The sequence below is a fragment of the Corvus hawaiiensis genome, chromosome 14, assembly GCF_020740725.1.
Source record: "Corvus hawaiiensis isolate bCorHaw1 chromosome 14, bCorHaw1.pri.cur, whole genome shotgun sequence".
Taxonomy (NCBI): Eukaryota; Metazoa; Chordata; class Aves; order Passeriformes; family Corvidae; genus Corvus; species Corvus hawaiiensis.
Window position 1 is genome coordinate 20,708,552 of NC_063226.1, and position 16,482 is coordinate 20,725,033.

At 40.5% G+C, this 16,482-nt stretch overlaps 1 protein-coding gene across 2 annotated transcripts in view; it reads left to right on the forward strand.

Annotated features, from left to right (window-relative positions):
* ATRX (ATRX chromatin remodeler) overlaps positions 1–16,482 on the forward strand; it is a 66,234-nt gene that overhangs the window by 46,401 nt on the left and 3,351 nt on the right. For both annotated transcript variants that reach the window (XM_048318405.1, XM_048318406.1), the window contains 15 exons: positions 1,424–1,561; positions 1,774–1,949; positions 2,939–3,056; positions 3,648–3,778; positions 4,072–4,160; positions 4,316–4,485; positions 5,441–5,594; positions 5,872–5,975; positions 7,953–8,061; positions 9,100–9,277; positions 10,621–10,815; positions 14,006–14,155; positions 14,817–14,939; positions 15,499–15,594; positions 16,087–16,215. In XM_048318405.1, coding sequence (XP_048174362.1) covers positions 1,424–1,561; positions 1,774–1,949; positions 2,939–3,056; positions 3,648–3,778; positions 4,072–4,160; positions 4,316–4,485; positions 5,441–5,594; positions 5,872–5,975; positions 7,953–8,061; positions 9,100–9,277; positions 10,621–10,815; positions 14,006–14,155; positions 14,817–14,939; positions 15,499–15,594; positions 16,087–16,215 — 2,060 coding nt within the window. The remainder of the gene's footprint in view (positions 1–1,423; positions 1,562–1,773; positions 1,950–2,938; positions 3,057–3,647; positions 3,779–4,071; positions 4,161–4,315; positions 4,486–5,440; positions 5,595–5,871; positions 5,976–7,952; positions 8,062–9,099; positions 9,278–10,620; positions 10,816–14,005; positions 14,156–14,816; positions 14,940–15,498; positions 15,595–16,086; positions 16,216–16,482) is intronic.

Consider the following 16,482-nt stretch of genomic DNA (forward strand, 5'->3'; position numbering starts at 1 on the left):
CTTTGTGTGTAGCCACTCTGTTTTTCATGCTGTCAAAACTGGGAAGGTACAAAAGTCATTAAATAATACGGGGAAATGTTTCTGTGGCAGATGGGAAAATTCAGAAATACATTGGCTTGAACAAGCCTAAGTGCATTTGGAATTCATATGTGGATTTTCAGAATTGTCTTCTAGACTTGTTTCAAAAGTTTGGGGTTTGTTTTGTTTGGGTTTTTTGCTTGGAAAAAAATATCTTCTTGATTTATTTCTTTTCACATGTGAGATTCAGATCACTTCTAAATCACCTTAAAATGGCATGATTAAGGTGTCTGGCACTGGCATGTGAGTAGTCAGAGGTTAATTGATTCTCTGTCGTTGATCACTGCCATAGAATTAATTTTGTTCTTTACAAGGCAGTTTAAATTTAGTCTGACAAAAAGTATTCTCAGTAAGTTGCAAAAGATTAGACTGTCCTTGCTGACAAATCCTCCTTTGCTCCTCAAATATTGGCCTTTTTAGAGCTGAATTGCTGAACCCAACTGGTGGCTTTTCTCCAAGGTGCAGCAACTTGTCATGAGCTGCTTTCAGAGTTGAGAGTGCTGGAACTGAGGTCAGGTTTAGAGCTGGTAAAACATTTCTTCTGAGTTACTAGTTGGATCCTAGAATATCTTTTACTTCATTTTCAAGGAAAGAAATTCCAGAAATTGTGCTAAATCTGAAAGCAATTAGTGTGTGTAAGTCTGTTCTGCCAAGTTGGGTATTATTTATCTTATTATTAGAGTTGCTTTGCATACTGTGGGAATGTGTTGTGGTGTGGTTTTGACATTCCTTGTGCAGCTCACTTAAACCAGAGTGATATTTTATCTCCTGGAAGAAGGCTGAGGACATTGCTGAGGTGACTTTCAGCTGCAAGGTGGCAATTCACTTGTCTGTAATTCAGATCAAATCTGGTTGTTCTATATTATCTAAGACTTCTGATTGCACTCTGTCCCCCTAGTGATATTCTTGCCTTGATGAAAAATTTCAGGTTACCTGGTTTTTGGGTGTTTTGGGATTGCCCAAGTGTCAGTAGATGGCAGCCTAAAGCTGGAGAGAAGGAAGTTTTACTGAGTTTTGATGGGATGGATGGAGGTGCAGCTGTGCACAGCCAGCTGCAGGGATAGACCATTTTAACAGGAATATACTGCAAAGCTGAATTTAATCCTTGCCATGAAGACTTTACAAGCAACAACCTTTAGTTCACCAGAGTGGCTACTGTGAATGCTTGTGCAAAAGCTGAGTGAGAACTCAATCAGTGCTAAAAAATCTCACCATGAAACACACAAAAAAAAGTTTAAAAAACCCTTTAAGTAACACTGGTTGAACAAATTTTGGATACTTCATGCTCTCAGGTTCTTTGTGGCAATAAAATATTGTGGAGAGATTGAAAGTTGTTTCTTTCCAGGTCCTGACTTTGTGGTGTGTGATGAAGGTCACATATTGAAAAATGAAGCATCTGCAGTCTCTAAGGCAATGAATTCTATTCGGTCTAGGAGAAGAATAATTCTGACAGGGACACCACTGCAGAATAATCTTATAGAATGTGAGTAGTTGTCTTTTATTTCCTTCAGTACACATTTGCCTGTCAGCCATAGAAGATATATTTAGTTTGATTGGAAGAGAAGAATTTGATACAGCGCAGCTGCCTGCGACGTTTCTCTGTATTTAGATGTGACTCGTTTATTTTCTGTTTGCATTAATCCCAGCACTGTGCTTTCCATTTTGAACCACTCAAATCTGGGTTTTTTCTCCTAGATCACTGCATGGTTAACTTCATTAAGGAGAATTTGCTTGGCTCAATTAAGGAATTCCGGAATCGATTCATCAATCCCATCCAGAACGGTCAGTGCGCAGACTCCACTCTGGTGGATGTCAGAGTGATGAAGAAACGTGCTCACATCCTCTATGAGATGTTGGCTGGCTGTGTTCAGGTAAGAACAGTTTGTCCCTAACTCATCACTTCGTTTAACTGCAGGGAAGGAGAGGAGTTATTTCATCTCCCTCTGATAAAAGCACCCAAAGGCCTGTAAACTTCTGATTTGAGAGCTCCATAAATCTTCTAACTTTAGTATTTTTCACTGATTGTTAGATCTCTGCATTCTTTGGGATTAGATAAACTTCATAGTTTTTCTCCAAATGTCAGTGTATTCTAAAATACAAGTATTAGAGAATACAGCTGTTTCCTGCTAGGAGACAAGAGCATTTTATGGTAGAGTAGGATATGAGTTGCTTTGAAATACTCTTTTTTTTAATTCCATATGCACATTTAAGAGCTGCCTTAAAGTCTGCACAGAAAGTTGCTGGTCCATAGCTTGTCAGTTGTTTCTGAATATGTATTTTTTCTGATGTGTGAGAATCAGAACAGCAGAAAACAAGAGAGAAGGAAAATTATTCAGGTTCAAAAGGGTGAAGAACTCATTACCTTATAGACCTTAGATAAAAAAAGCATTGGATGAAATGATTTTCTCCCTGCACCAGTGCAGAACAGATCCTGTCCATAGAGAGCAGCTCTCTTGTGGTCTTTGGGTGAGTGGAGAGACAGAGTAATGTAAGAGTCAAAAAAACCCAAAACAGAAGTAAAATTGGGGTTTAGTATTCTAAAAAAAAAACCCCAAAAGTGGTTCCCAGAGCAGCTCCTGGAGTTGCAGTGAACTTTGCAAGGACTTGGAACTGGCCATGGGCTTTGCAGGTCATAGGCTTCGGTGTGACAAGCACCTGAGTGGGGCAGGTGTGTTTCTGCTGCAGGGCCTGTGGTGAACTGTTATTTACTGGCCCAGATTTTCCCACTGTGTGGCTGGAAAGCACCAGAATCACTGTCACTGATCCACAGTGCTTTGTCCTTTGAGATGCCACAAGTCCTGAAGCTCTCAGGAGTCGTTCCCATGTTTCTGTGACTGAAGCACTGTTTGTAAAATTGCAGAGGAAAGATTACACAGCATTAACAAAGTTCCTGCCCCCCAAATACGAGTACGTGCTCGAGGTGCGGATGACCCCGATCCAGTGCAAGCTGTACCAGTATTACCTGGATCATTTGACAGGTATGTTCCTGCAGCTCTCCCTGGGGACGACACTGATGGCATTTAATAAGGGGCATTTTGCCACAATTGGTAGGTGAAAATCAACTTTCTGAACATTGTACCATGCACTAAAGTGCTTGGACAGCAAACAAATAGTCTGGGGTTTTTTAGTTTTGTTTTGTAGTAGAATACTGCAGCATTACAGGTCATTAAAGGTAGCTCAAATTAGTTGGCCAGATTCATTGAAACCTAAATGCAAATGTTATTTTGTGTTTTCCATCTTGGGCTGCTTTTACAAAACCTAAATAGACATGTCTGTCTTTTTAGGAGGATTTGTATACATTCCTGTACTGGGGAGCAATGTGCTTTTATGTAAAATATATAATCATGTTTCTCATTATCAAGACGAAGGGGAAAAACTAATTTGGACAACTTTAACTAGGAGAAAAAATGGCTGTGACTGAGTAATTTGAGCCCTTTTACAAGAGATGTTACAGTGTGATGTGCAGCTGGAAAGAGCACTCAGATCTGCACTGATGGGCTCTTGGAAGGGGAGCACTGTGTGGCAAACTCACTTCAGGGCTCACTCTAAAACCTGAACTTTATTGTCAGGTGTAGGTGGTGGAAATGAAGGTGGAAGAGGCAAAGCTGGAGCTAAACTATTCCAGGATTTCCAGATGTTGAGCAGAATCTGGACTCACCCTTGGTGTTTGCAGCTGGATTATATTAGCAAAGAAAATAAGGTAAATTAGATATATCAAAATACTCTCACTTGAGAACTTTCCAAATAAGCTCTGCCAAACTCTAGGTAAAGTTTCGTCAAGTTAATGGAAATCTTTGTTGCTGTGGGGTCATTTTGCTGCTGGTTTTGTCATATTTTTCTTGCTGGGTATGTTGTCATTCTTAAAACATTTTGCAAGGCCAGGCCTTTGTAGAACTTACCATTGTTTAAATGAAGAGTAAGCAGATGGCTAAAGATTTAATAAAAGCTTCTGGATGAACACACTTAATAATTTCTGTTTTTTCTCTTTTTGAGGGCTATTTTGATGAAGACAGCATGGATGACTTCATAGCTTCAGATTCCGATGAAACTTCCATGAGCTTAAGTTCTGATGATTATGCAAAGTAATTGAGCTTTTATTTTATTTGTTGGTGTGGTTTCCCTACAGAACTGAAGTGATTTCTGTAAAGTGGATGTTTAGTTTATGTATGTTAGAATATGTTTTCTTGCAGTGGGATTTAAAAAAAAAAATCATGGGGTGTATCATGTTGCTTTTTAGGAAAAAAAAATCCAAGGGGAAAAAGGTGAAGAAAGAGTGTAGCTCAAGTGGAAGTGGCAGTGATAATGATGTTGAAGTCATTAAAGTCTGGAATTCAAGATCTCGTGGAGGTGGGGAAGGAAATGTAGAAGATCTTACAAACAACCCTGCATCAACAAAGTCAGATGAAGGTGAGGATAATACAGAGTGATGAAAATGTGAGGCAGCTTCATTTTGCGAAAGGCAATTTGAGAGGGCTGTCAGGAATTGTGCTGGATGGCAGAATGGCAAATTCCTTAATTCCGTACTTACAGCTCCTGCTACTTCTAATTTATCCTGGAAATGTATCCAGGATAAATGTATTTGTCCTGGAAAAACAAGGGGCATCAACTTAGCACTTGGGGGGTTTGAGGCAGGGAAGCTGCACAGTGAAATTTTTAAATTCAGAAGTACAAAATTATATAAGTTTAAGAAGAACTGTGCTGCTTTTCAACTTTTTGAAACATATTGCTGGAAGATTAATGGAAAGATTAGGAAATATATGTGCAATAATTTGTTGCATCTGGAATTTGAATTGGATGCTGAGCAAGCAGATCCAATGCAGCAGGAATACAAGACCTTTTTAAAGTTGTTACTCAAACTTCTTACAGCTGCACACTTAAATTTTTGGTTTTTTCCTGTAATAATCTAGCTTTTGTCTTGTATCTGGAATCACAGAGAGAATTTTCTGATTGTTTTATCTCGTGTGCCTAATCCTTTTCCCTAAGTACTTCAAATTTCTGGGGACAGCTCAGGTGAGAAATCTTTTGTTTTGTCCCCATCCCAGTGACAAACATACTGTAAATGTGTGTGGGGGGGGAGGGTGTGTATGTAAAACTTTTACACACAGAGATTTAATGTGTTAGAGGAATTACATTATAGTCAGGGTGAGTTTCTGTCTCTGCATCACTTAAATACTTAACTCTTGTGCAGCCTTGTAATTGCTGATAGTGCAAAAACTGGGGGTTTTTTGCCTCTTTAACTCTTTTCATATCAGTTAATGAAGGAACAATTCTGTAGTTCAGACATTCAAAGCAATTAAATAATGACCATGTTCTCATCTTTGATTTTTATTTCTTTTTCTTTGTTTTTTTTTTTTTTTAATAGGCAAAGCTACATCATCTTCCAATCCTGGTAGCCCAGCTCCAGACTGGTACAAAGATTTTGTCACTGATGCAGATGCTGAGGTGTTGGAACATTCTGGGAAGATGGTGCTTCTCTTTGAAATTCTTCGAATGGCAGAGGAGCTGGGAGACAAAGTGTAAGTCAGTTCTGGACCCGTTATTGAAGACTTCATGAATATATTAGTCTGACAGTGTTCCCCATCCACTCCTCGTTCTGCTGTGGCTGTTTTCTGAAGCAGACAAGCATGTTACACTTACTTTTATCAGGGAGTCTTCCCACACCTGCCTGTGCTCCACTGAATGTTGCTGTTTGGCTCAAAGGTCGTATCAGAGGGAGGAGGGAACAAAAAGGAAGCAGTACAAGGATGAAAATAACTCCAGAGATGAATTCTGCGTTTCCGTTTCTTTTTTCAGCCTAGTGTTCAGCCAGTCCCTAATATCTCTGGATTTGATAGAAGATTTCCTGGAGCTGGCTAACAGGGAGAAGTCTGACAGAGATAAGCCTCCTATCTATAAAGGTGAGAGTCTGCTTCAACAACTGCAGTGCTCATAACTATCACAAGTCTTTATTCAGTCTGCAGGGAATGGGTTTGAAATCAGTGTTTTCATTGGAATATTGCATGCTCTGGACATTTCCTGAAGCTGGCAGGGTTATTGGGCTCCCCTGCAGGTGGTCTCTGCTGCCCCGGTATGGGCTCTTGATTCTGATTTCATTCTGTATCATCCATGCTTGTTGTAGCCTAAGCAGATTAAATGGTCATATCTGAGAAGAAGGCATTTTGTTAAATTCTGCACAAAAATGATGTTAAATTCTGGTGCATGGCAAATCCTGATCCTTCCTCCTGGGAGAGAGAGAGTGAAAGAAAATGAGGCTGCTTTAAACCACCGTGCAAAACATGGAAAATATGAATTCAGGCTTTATATGTACAGCAGCAGGTTGGCTTATGGATTTCATTAGGGAGCAAATATTGAATTAATTATTATTCCAGTGATGCTCAGATGGCATGGAATTTCTCACTAAGATGTTCCCAGAGCTCCTGAGGATGCTGTTCATCCTTGCACGGAGTTTCATTCCCAGTAAATGTGGACTGAAGAATTCCTTCAAGTCTGCCTTTTCTTTCCAGTCTCTCATGCAGCTCTTCCACGTGTTTGCACTTAGAGATAACAGAAAAGTGTCTCAGTGATGGTGACTGGAGCTCTCCAGTATCCGTCTCTCACAGATTTATTGTTCCTGGATGTTGCTTCCTATTCTGAATTTTGTCATCTTCACACATTACAAGGTGTCTTTTTGAGGAATTCGTGCTTTTATTCTGAGATAATGTTTTAAAGAGTTTGGGGTTTTTCATGTGTGGTAGTTCTGGCTGTCAATTCAATGATGTATCATGGCAAGATTCACCTTTCCTGACAGAACTCACCAATCTGTCTCTCACAATGGATTGAATTGAGCAGTGCTGGCTCCCAGAAATACTGTTTTCTTTAGGATTGATGGCTCAGGGGTGTTAGTTTTGTGTACATAAAGCTTGATGGCCAGAGAAAAGGGAAGGTTACTGTGAACTGGGGAGAGAAGAGCTTCCATCAGCTGAAGTTATTTTTTCCCCCTAATCTGACAAAAGTTGCTGTAACTCACAGGGTAATTAAACCCAAAGATTTTGCTGGATTTCAGTTCCAAAATGATTAGAGTTTGACCTTTGAAATCTCCTTTGGAGCATTGACTTACCAGTGCTGGTTGTGTGGGAGGCTGACTGACACTGATGCTGTAATGTGAACCTACCTGGATCAATTGGAAAAGTGCAATTAGTGCTACAGTACCTAAAGATTGAATGTAACAACATCTTTGGGGCTTTGAAAATTAACTTTGGCTCCAAGTTAAGGCGTATCTCTGCAAATTTATAAATAGATAAATTGTATATAAAACAGATAGAAATTGTGAAAAATAAGAGGACTTCCCCTCAAAAAAAGCTCATATATTTTCAAATCATTAAATTTAACCTTAAAACACTTACTTGATTATAAATTTTCATCTTTAAATTCCAAGTGGTATAAAACTGCTTTGAGGAGTTGGTCCTTTTGCAAAAAAAAACCAAAATTTTCAGAAGGAATGGCTAGGGAGAAGTACTGGGTACATTTTGGAAGGTAAAATTATATTGACAGCGTTTATTCTGACTTCGAATAATTCTAGACAGAATTGGCTCAGGGATTGTATAAGCCACTGCAGGCTTGTGGATGATCATTGTCATCACAAATCAATTGCTGTTATTTTCTGTTATTATGCATACTTTCTATATTGTTAGTTAGGCTCTGCTACATAATTTTCAAGGCATGTCTGTGGCACAGGCCTGTATCCTCCAAAAACATGTGGTCGTCTCCCATTGTCACATCAGTGTGTTTTGTGTTCCATATTTGTTCTTCACTATTCAGAGAGTTGTTAGTTCAGAGTTACCAGTCTGGTTATTTACACCATCAGCATTTTCATAACTTGGCTGTTGCATTTACAGGTGAAGGAAAATGGTTCAGAAATATTGATTATTATCGCTTGGATGGCTCAACCACAGCTCAGTCCAGAAAGAAATGGGCTGAAGAGTTCAATGATGAAACTAATGTGAGGTGAGGTCTCTTCTGAGATACATATATGTTTCATTTCCCCCCTTTCCTTTCTTTTTTCCCTGTTTTTATTACTTTGATGAGCTTAGTGACCTTAAGACCAGGCAGAGAATGATCTTTTGTCAGAACTCACACAGAAAACGTGCAGCAAGGTGTTACTGACTTCAGATGAATTCCATTGTATTCAGCAGTGTTTCCTTGCTGTTTTCATTGTCCTTTAGATTGTAACCAATTTAAATCAGAGACAATGTTTTTATTGCAATTACTTCAAGGATATAAGGACCTGGGAAGGGTGTGGACAAGAGGCTGCAGTCCCTGTGCCACTCAGGGGCAAATTAACTCTCTTAGCTGCCTCCAGAACTGGCTGCCAGCCCTCCACTGCTCATCCAAAATGGGACTTTATAGAGAGGTACAAACTTGTATTTGAATGAAGTTAAGGAACTTCACCTTCCTAGATTTATTTAAAAACTAAAGTATGTAATCATGTTGCAGTCATTTATAATGTGCAGGGGAAAAGAAGTTAAATTGAGAAGTGAACTAATCCAGTGTTAATACTTTTAAATAGTTTATGCTGTCCAGTGTCTGTCAAGAACTGGTTCCAAGGTGAACCTGGGTGAGATTTTTTGAATCTCAAATAAAGCAGATATGTCAAAGAGACAGGGTCATTGGAGAGTTACCCTGAAAGTTTGCAGGCCAGGAAAGAGTTTCAATGGCATGGAATCTGTCTGTTTAAAATTATGGTTTAATTTGATATAACTAATTTCATTAGAGCTTGAAAATGCAAACCTCAAAGTTTTTTCTTCCCTGCCAGTTTTTGTTAACAGCTGGTTTGCAAAATGCCTTGATGTGTATTTTGGGGAGTATATGTTTTGCTAGAAGTGTTGTTCTTGTAAAATCTGCATCTGTTTTATGCTTAATACATTATTTTAATGAAGTTTTAGAGTTATTTCAGTGTATGAACAACTCCATAGTAACCCAGCAACACAGGAACAACAGTTGTTTTCCAAAATACTCAATTTTTGCAACTCTTCTCTGTTCCAGAGGCCGCTTGTTTATCATATCCACTAAAGCAGGTTCCCTGGGAATAAACCTGGTGGCTGCTAACAGAGTCATCATCTTTGATGCCTCTTGGAACCCCTCCTATGATATCCAGAGCATCTTCAGGGTTTATCGCTTTGGGCAGAACAAGCCTGTGTTTGTCTACAGGTTTTTGGCTCAGGTACATTTCTGGCTGCTATTTCTGTGCTGTTTCATCCTGCAGTCAAATTTGGGAGCTGGGATTGTTGGGACTGTACCTGTTTGGGCTGGTGTTGGGGTCTGTAGTGATCCACACTGATCCAGTCGTGATCTGTAGCAGCATTTGGCCACTGAAGCAGCTCTTGAAGGAAAGAATGGTAAAATAAATGACAACAGAAATTATTTCCTGTTAAGTCCCCCTTGTCTGACACTTTGTGTAGCACAAATTCTGGAATTCCAGCAGATTCACATGTCCAGACTCTGAACAGGGGGTCTCAGCTCCTTTAATTTGCACACCACAAAAAATTCTGAATGGAGCAGAGCCTGCAGAGGATGATACTGTTGTTGTTAGGGAATAGCCCTGCCCTGGGGCAGTTCCTTCTGCACACCCTGCTGGTCCAGCTGGGATGAAACCACAGGGACATAATGAGATTTTTATAAAAAGGCATCCTGTCCTGACTTGAAAACTTGTATCACACCCTGCAGATGTTAAAGATGGGTAATAACTCTGGTGGACACTGCTCTGTGCTTTATGTAAGGCTGTTATTTCTGTTAGGAAGTGCCTTGCTTCAGCATCTGATTCCTCAGGTGTGACAGAGCAGCCTGGAGACCTTTCCTCAGTAGCACTTAACCCTTGATCCAGTCACCATTTCCATCCCAGCTGAAGCAGATCCTTGTCTGGGACACGTTGCTGTCAGAAATGGGGTTTTTCTTCAGGCTTCAGTTTATTTTTGTAGTTTTCTCTGTGTACTTTTGAACTGTTGATATTCTTTTTAAATTACGCTGTTCAGAACAGGCTGTGCTGTTCTCGTCCTTCTCAGTCATCTTTTTCTTTTTTTTTTTCCAAAAAATAAGTAATTTTCCATTTTTTTTCATCAAAGATCTAATTTTTTTGTACACAGCTGTGGTGAATTAGACTTGACTGCCTTCCTTCCCCTCTGCCCTCCACCACAGTGATATGGTATCTGTTTTCCTTTTTACAGGCTGCTCAAAGCAGCAAAATAAGGTACATGCTGTGAAAATTGCCATTTTTTGGTCATAATCCTACTTTGGGGAATTGAAGCAAAACTGGATCTCTTAAAAACACCACTAAAAGAACAATTTTCTTCCTCTAGTCAACAGCTAGATGACATCTGCCCCCTGCACAATTCCTGCTGTGCCGCTTCCAGCAGGTTTTTCCTTTTATTGCTCAGCAAACAAAGGGCTTGAAAGGGGTAGAAACTTGGTCATGGAAACAAGGCAAACAGAACAGCTGGGTTGTTGTTTTGGCTCTTTCATACCTGTAAGTATTTTCTGTGGGTGAGCAGTGGCTGTGTCTGTGTTTAGGGAACCATGGAGGACAAGATCTACGACCGGCAGGTGACGAAGCAGTCGCTGTCCTTCAGGGTGGTGGACCAGCAGCAGGTGGAGCGTCACTTCACCATGAACGAGCTCACAGAGCTCTACACCTTCGAGCCAGACCTGCTGGATGACCCCAACTCGGAGAAGAAGAAGAAGAGGGACACCCCCATGTTGCCAAAAGTGAGTGGTGCCCATCACCAGGAATTCTGTGCTGTAAAAACAACCTTTGTCTGTTCAAAGATGTTGCAGGTTTTTAGTGCAGAGCAGTGCTGGCCACTTGGAATGGAGGTGAATAGCAGGAAACACAACAAAATCCATAGTTAATATAACAGATCCTATAATGAGCTGGGTGAGGAGTTTCCCCTCAGTGTAACTGACACTATAAGAGAAACTCACTAAAGCCTGAACTTTTAAGTCAGAACAGTCACTTTTTCATGCATTTTGAATGAAGAGAAGTTTTACTGCATGAAACCGTGGAAAATTGAAATTAGCATCTGAGTGGGTGCTGGTGATACTTCAGTTTGTGGTAACACATCTGTGAGCTGGCACTGTAGGTGAGAGTCAACTTAATCCATGTCTTCCTTTGCCAAGACTTTTTGGGGCTTAGTTCCCTGTTTAACTTCCTGTGGGGACCAATAGTAGAGATATGGTCAAGATAAGGGGACACTTAAAATACTCCTTTTCAACTTCTTGGATGTAAGAGAAAACAAATATTTAATTATTTTGCTTTTAATGGGATAGGAGAATTCATTCTGTATTGTTTTAAAAGTCATCAGTGAGTGAAGAAACAAATCCTGCTTGATTTTAAATTACATCCTTGAGAATTCCGGCTTTACAACAATCCAGCTTCAAGTCCCAGACCAGTTTTCTTTGAAAGCGCTGTTAAGCGGGGAGGAGATGTTGAATGCTTTTATTTCCTATAAGGAAAGACAGCGCAGATGTGCAATCTGTTGTTTTCCTGGAAGTTTATCCAAGTGTCATGTCCAGTTATAACTGGAGCAGCAGTTTTCTGCCCTGTGTGGTCTAACAAGACCTCGAGGTGTGGAGGTTCTCAGGGCAAAAGTGCCCCAACTCGGGTTCCTGTGTTCTGCCCTCACCCCTCAGAAACAGCCTCTGGTCACAGCTCTGCAGAGACTTGGGGTTAACAGAATATTTGTGATACGAATGTGGTTCACATGAATTATTTAGTCTTAACTTCCACTGTTTGATTTCATTCATCCCCTGTCCCTGCACAGCTGGAAAGGGCTGCTTTGGAATTTCAGTCCAAAAAAGGTGTCTTAAGGCTGAGTGATCTCTTGGTCACCTTTGCTGTATTTAAGTATAGAAATAATGACATTATAATTTACAAAGTAGTGAAGTACAGACCATGAACTGGACAAAGGCAATACTGGGGCACTGGGTGTCCCTCAGAGCTGGCACTGTTGTTGCCCTGAGCTCATTCCCCATTCCTCATTCAGGGAATTAGACTTGAAGTTACTTTTTTATTTATGTGGAATGAAAACCTGGTGAAAACAGCTTGGAGAAGCAGATGAAAATCATAGTTCAGATTCAGTTGGCTATAGTATATCAGCATTTTATACCACCTCAGGACAGAGACCTGTTTTACTGTGCTCCCACACTCACAACTTTGTGAGTTTTGATCTCAGGATTAGAAGAATTTGCTTCTTATTTAATATTTTTATTTTTAACTTTAGTATTAAATGTTCAGCTGGTTGAGGAAAAACCTGTGAATTACAACATAACTTGCATTCCTTCATGGAGGATTTCCTTTCTAATACACTGATCTCTCCATAGCATTTAATTCCATCAGGTTCTTAAAAAGACAAATGTCTTTTTAAAAATTCAAACCCCTTTTTCAGTCTCTCTTTGTATTTTCATTCATCACCAGGATTTCATCCTAAAGCTTACAAACCAACTGATAATCATTATTCTATCAACAAGCTAAACAAATATAAAGAAATAATTAATCCTGATGATTTTTTTATGTGTAAGGTGGATTTATTATTTTTTTTGTAAGATTGAACTAAATGTGAGTTTATTCCCCATCCCCATTTTTGAGCTTCCATCATTAAATTCAACACAAAATAAAGTTCAGACAAAGCAAAGCAAACACACAGTTGGATGTAATGTAAAGCACATTTGAGGGCTGTGCTGCCTGAGGGAGGAACTCCCAGGGCAGTTCCTGCACTTCCAGGAGCCCCCACACCCTGTGCCATGTTCTGGGTTCCTCAGCCACCTCCTCTGGGCTTTGTGTCACCCCCATCCCTGGGGTCTCTCTGCTTCCCTGCCAGCACCCCAAACCCACCATCCTCTGTTCCCTGTGCCCATCAGTGGTGCCGACCCCACCCAGGATATTCTGGGAGGAGCTGGTGATGACAACAATGATTCAGACCAGATAGGAGAAGGGTGGGACAAAGAGGGACAGTTCATTGAGAATTGGTTAACCTAATTAACTTTTCAAACACACAGAAACAAACAGCTTTCTGTAGCTGCTGTGACAGAACCCCTGGTCAGCACTTCCACACGCAGCTCCCAGAGTGGCTGCAAAAGCTCTTGTTTGTTTGTGGGCACTTTTTTCCAGTCATTGTTTGGCTGAGATTATAAAATGCCAGGGTGGGACAGGCTGGATTCCTGCTTGTGCAAAGCCTGGCAGAATGAGGGCAGGATGGTGGAGGGGGCTGGAGGTACTCAGATAACTCCAGGACTGTAATTACTTTCAGGATTGGTTCCATGATGTTTTCATATTAGGAATTTTAGCCTGAATGCTGAGGTGTATTGGAGCTTCCTTAATTCATGAAGCTCATCAGCCACACAAGTCATGTAAAAACCCTGTTCAATAATGACCTTGGAAAAAGAGCTCCTGAGGTGCAGCAGGAGCAGTTTTTCATACTCCTGTGGAGGTGTTTTTCTTCATCCTTTGCAGCATCACCTTGACTTTCAGACAAAAAGGTTTGACTTAAAAAAAATTTGAGATGTTGGACCCAAAGGGCTGCTCAGTGTTCGGAAGCTGTAGAGATGCTGTTTGTATAAAATAAATGTAGATTGGTCCTGTCTGTTGTCCAGCCTAAGCAAAGGAAAAGTCACTGAGCACATTCCATTCTTCTTAGGTTCTGAAAGTGCATTTATTGTTGTGGAATCCGAGTGCATTCCTGTGGTTTATTAAGGACTGGACTGTCATCTCTGCAACAGACTGTTAATCCATTGCCCTCCCTCTGAGGAAAATTGTACTTTTAAATGATTTTCAAGTTTTATTGTGCTGTGGAGTGCTCAGAGCTGCTGCACATAGAGGAAGGGAGCAAGAGGGGAAACACGGGGAGCGAATAGAGCAGAGCTGCCAAGTGACTCCTCCTTTATCTCCTCCTTTGAACAGGACACGATCCTGGCAGAGCTGCTCCAGATCAACAAGGAGTACATAGTTGGGTATCATGAACATGATTCACTCCTGGACCATAAGGAGGAAGAGGAACTCACTGAAGAAGAAAGGAAGGCAGCCTGGGCAGAATATGAAGCAGAAAAGAAGGTAAAGCTGTTTAATCTGGTTTATGCGTATGAAAATAACTTTCTCGGGTTTAGAGTCCCAATTACCTTTTCAATTTGTCTTGGGGCAATTAAATTTTTTTTATAGACCAAGAAATGAATATATAAAGCAAATTGTCAGGTACCCTCAAAAGCCTTCCACTAAAAGTACAAATAGTGGGTGTATAAATTGCCCCTGACCACCTTGAGTGAACTGATGAAAAGGTTTGGGGAGGGAGAAGAAACAGGGAGATAAATGGAGTAAAATCTGAAGCTGCCCTGTGAGAAATCCATATGGGCAATGAGCTTTACATTCCTGCTAATAAATTAGGCATTTCACTTCTTCAGAATTTCATTACAGGCTGGTCAAAACTCAACATTAAGTAGTGGATTTCCAATATAAAAAAATCATCTTAACCAATTTAAGCTGTACTAATAAGCCTTGGTAACTTATATATCAAATAATGACAATTAAGCTAAACTCAGAGATTATTCAAGACTGGAACTTGGGTTCCTCTGTGACTGAAATGTGGTTCTGAGTTGAGATTTGGAAACCTCCATGATCAATGTTCAGTGCCTGTGACCCTCTCTGAGGGCTGCTTTGGCTGTGTGTGGTTATTAGAGAATTATCAGAGTTAGTGGCAAGTGCTCTTTCTGTTTTTCAGGGCATGACCATGCGTTTCAACATGCCAACAGGGACCAACATGATTCCCACAAATTTCAACTCTCAGACATATATTCCTTATAACTTGGGTGCTCTGTCAGCAATGAGTAACCAACAGCTGGAGGTAAAGAGCACAACTTGTCTGTGTTGCTGTAGGGGTTTTCTGTCACAAATTGTGGATAATGTCAGTCTTAAATATCTTCATGTAATTATATCCTATTTTTAATAGTTTGGAGGTTTGGGAGGGGGGCTTGCATGTAGCTTTATTGAAGTTTAATTTGCATGTATATAAACCTGTACCTGGACAGATTGTCAGGCTTCTGGAACATCACCTGCATTCTTTGAAGACTTTTAATTACCACATTTGAAACTGTAACATTATCAAGTCTGTATGGTAGAAAATTTACCTGGGTTGCAGCATTCTCATGCTGGTCTGAAAACCTGTGGGTACAAAAATAGGTTTTTACAAATGCTGTCTACAAATTGCCAGGTTTATACATGTTGTTCAACTTCTCTGTGCTGAAATTCAGATGGGTGGCAGCTTAGACTCATTGACTTGTGCAAATTGAAAGCAAAAAGGTAATTGAAGTCTAGGTATGTACAAGAGAAAGATTAAGAAAGTTAGGGAAGAAATGTGTTTGTTGCTTCTGTGCTTTATAACTGATTTTCTGGTGTTTTCTCAGGACCTCATTAATCAAGGAAGAGAGAAGGTAGTGGAAGCAACCAACAGTGTGGCTGCAGCGAGAATCCAGCCCCTTGAAGACATCATTTCATCCATAGTGAGTGGCAAATGGATAACCCTGGCTTTGGATTGGGAGTGGAAAATGTTAAACATTATCACACAAAGATATTGCTACTGCAAATGGTCATTCAGCTAATGAATTGCATTATTAATGAGTATCATTTCCAGCTGGTAGTGACCTGTATCCCTGCAGTAACCCTCAGTGGTATTTAGCTGGCATAGAGCCTTACAGGAGTGGCAGTTTAGATCCCCTAAGTATTTGCCATGCTCTGAAAATGCTGGTTTTTCTATAAATCAGAATAGCAATTATAGGCAAGTAGTTACTGTATTTTGTGGACTGCTAATTGCCAGTTAGAAGAACTAATAACTCATAGTTCTGGTTCTGGTGAAGCACAGTTTTGCATTGAACAGAAGCTGGGCTGCTTTAACTCTTGGTGCAACTGTGAACATGACTCAGGGCCTCAGTTACCATCAGGCTTTTGTTCAAATGACCAGTGTCAAGAAGGTTTTGGGTTTTTTTGCTTTTCAGTGGAAAGAAAACTTAACCCTGACAGAGAGCCAGGTGCAGGCCCTGGCCCTGAACAGACAGGCAAGCCAGGAGCTGGATGTGAAGCGCCGAGAAGCCATTTACAACGACGTCCTCGGGAAACAGCAGATGGTAAAATACCTTACATTTATTTATCTACTGTCAGTGTTTGAATGAGGATCTTGTGTGTGTTCATTCCTAAACTACAAGTGCATGTTTAGACGCATAAATATCCCTCACTGAATGGTCAGCAGTGTGCTGGAGTTCATTGGTTAGCCTCAGCGAGGGGAGACGCAGGAGAAGTTCATAAGAAAGCCACTTGCCAGGTTTTTGAGCTGAAGTGCTTTGCTGCAAGGTCATGAGGCGTAAAGAGAAATCTGATTCCCAAAGCTCAGCCAG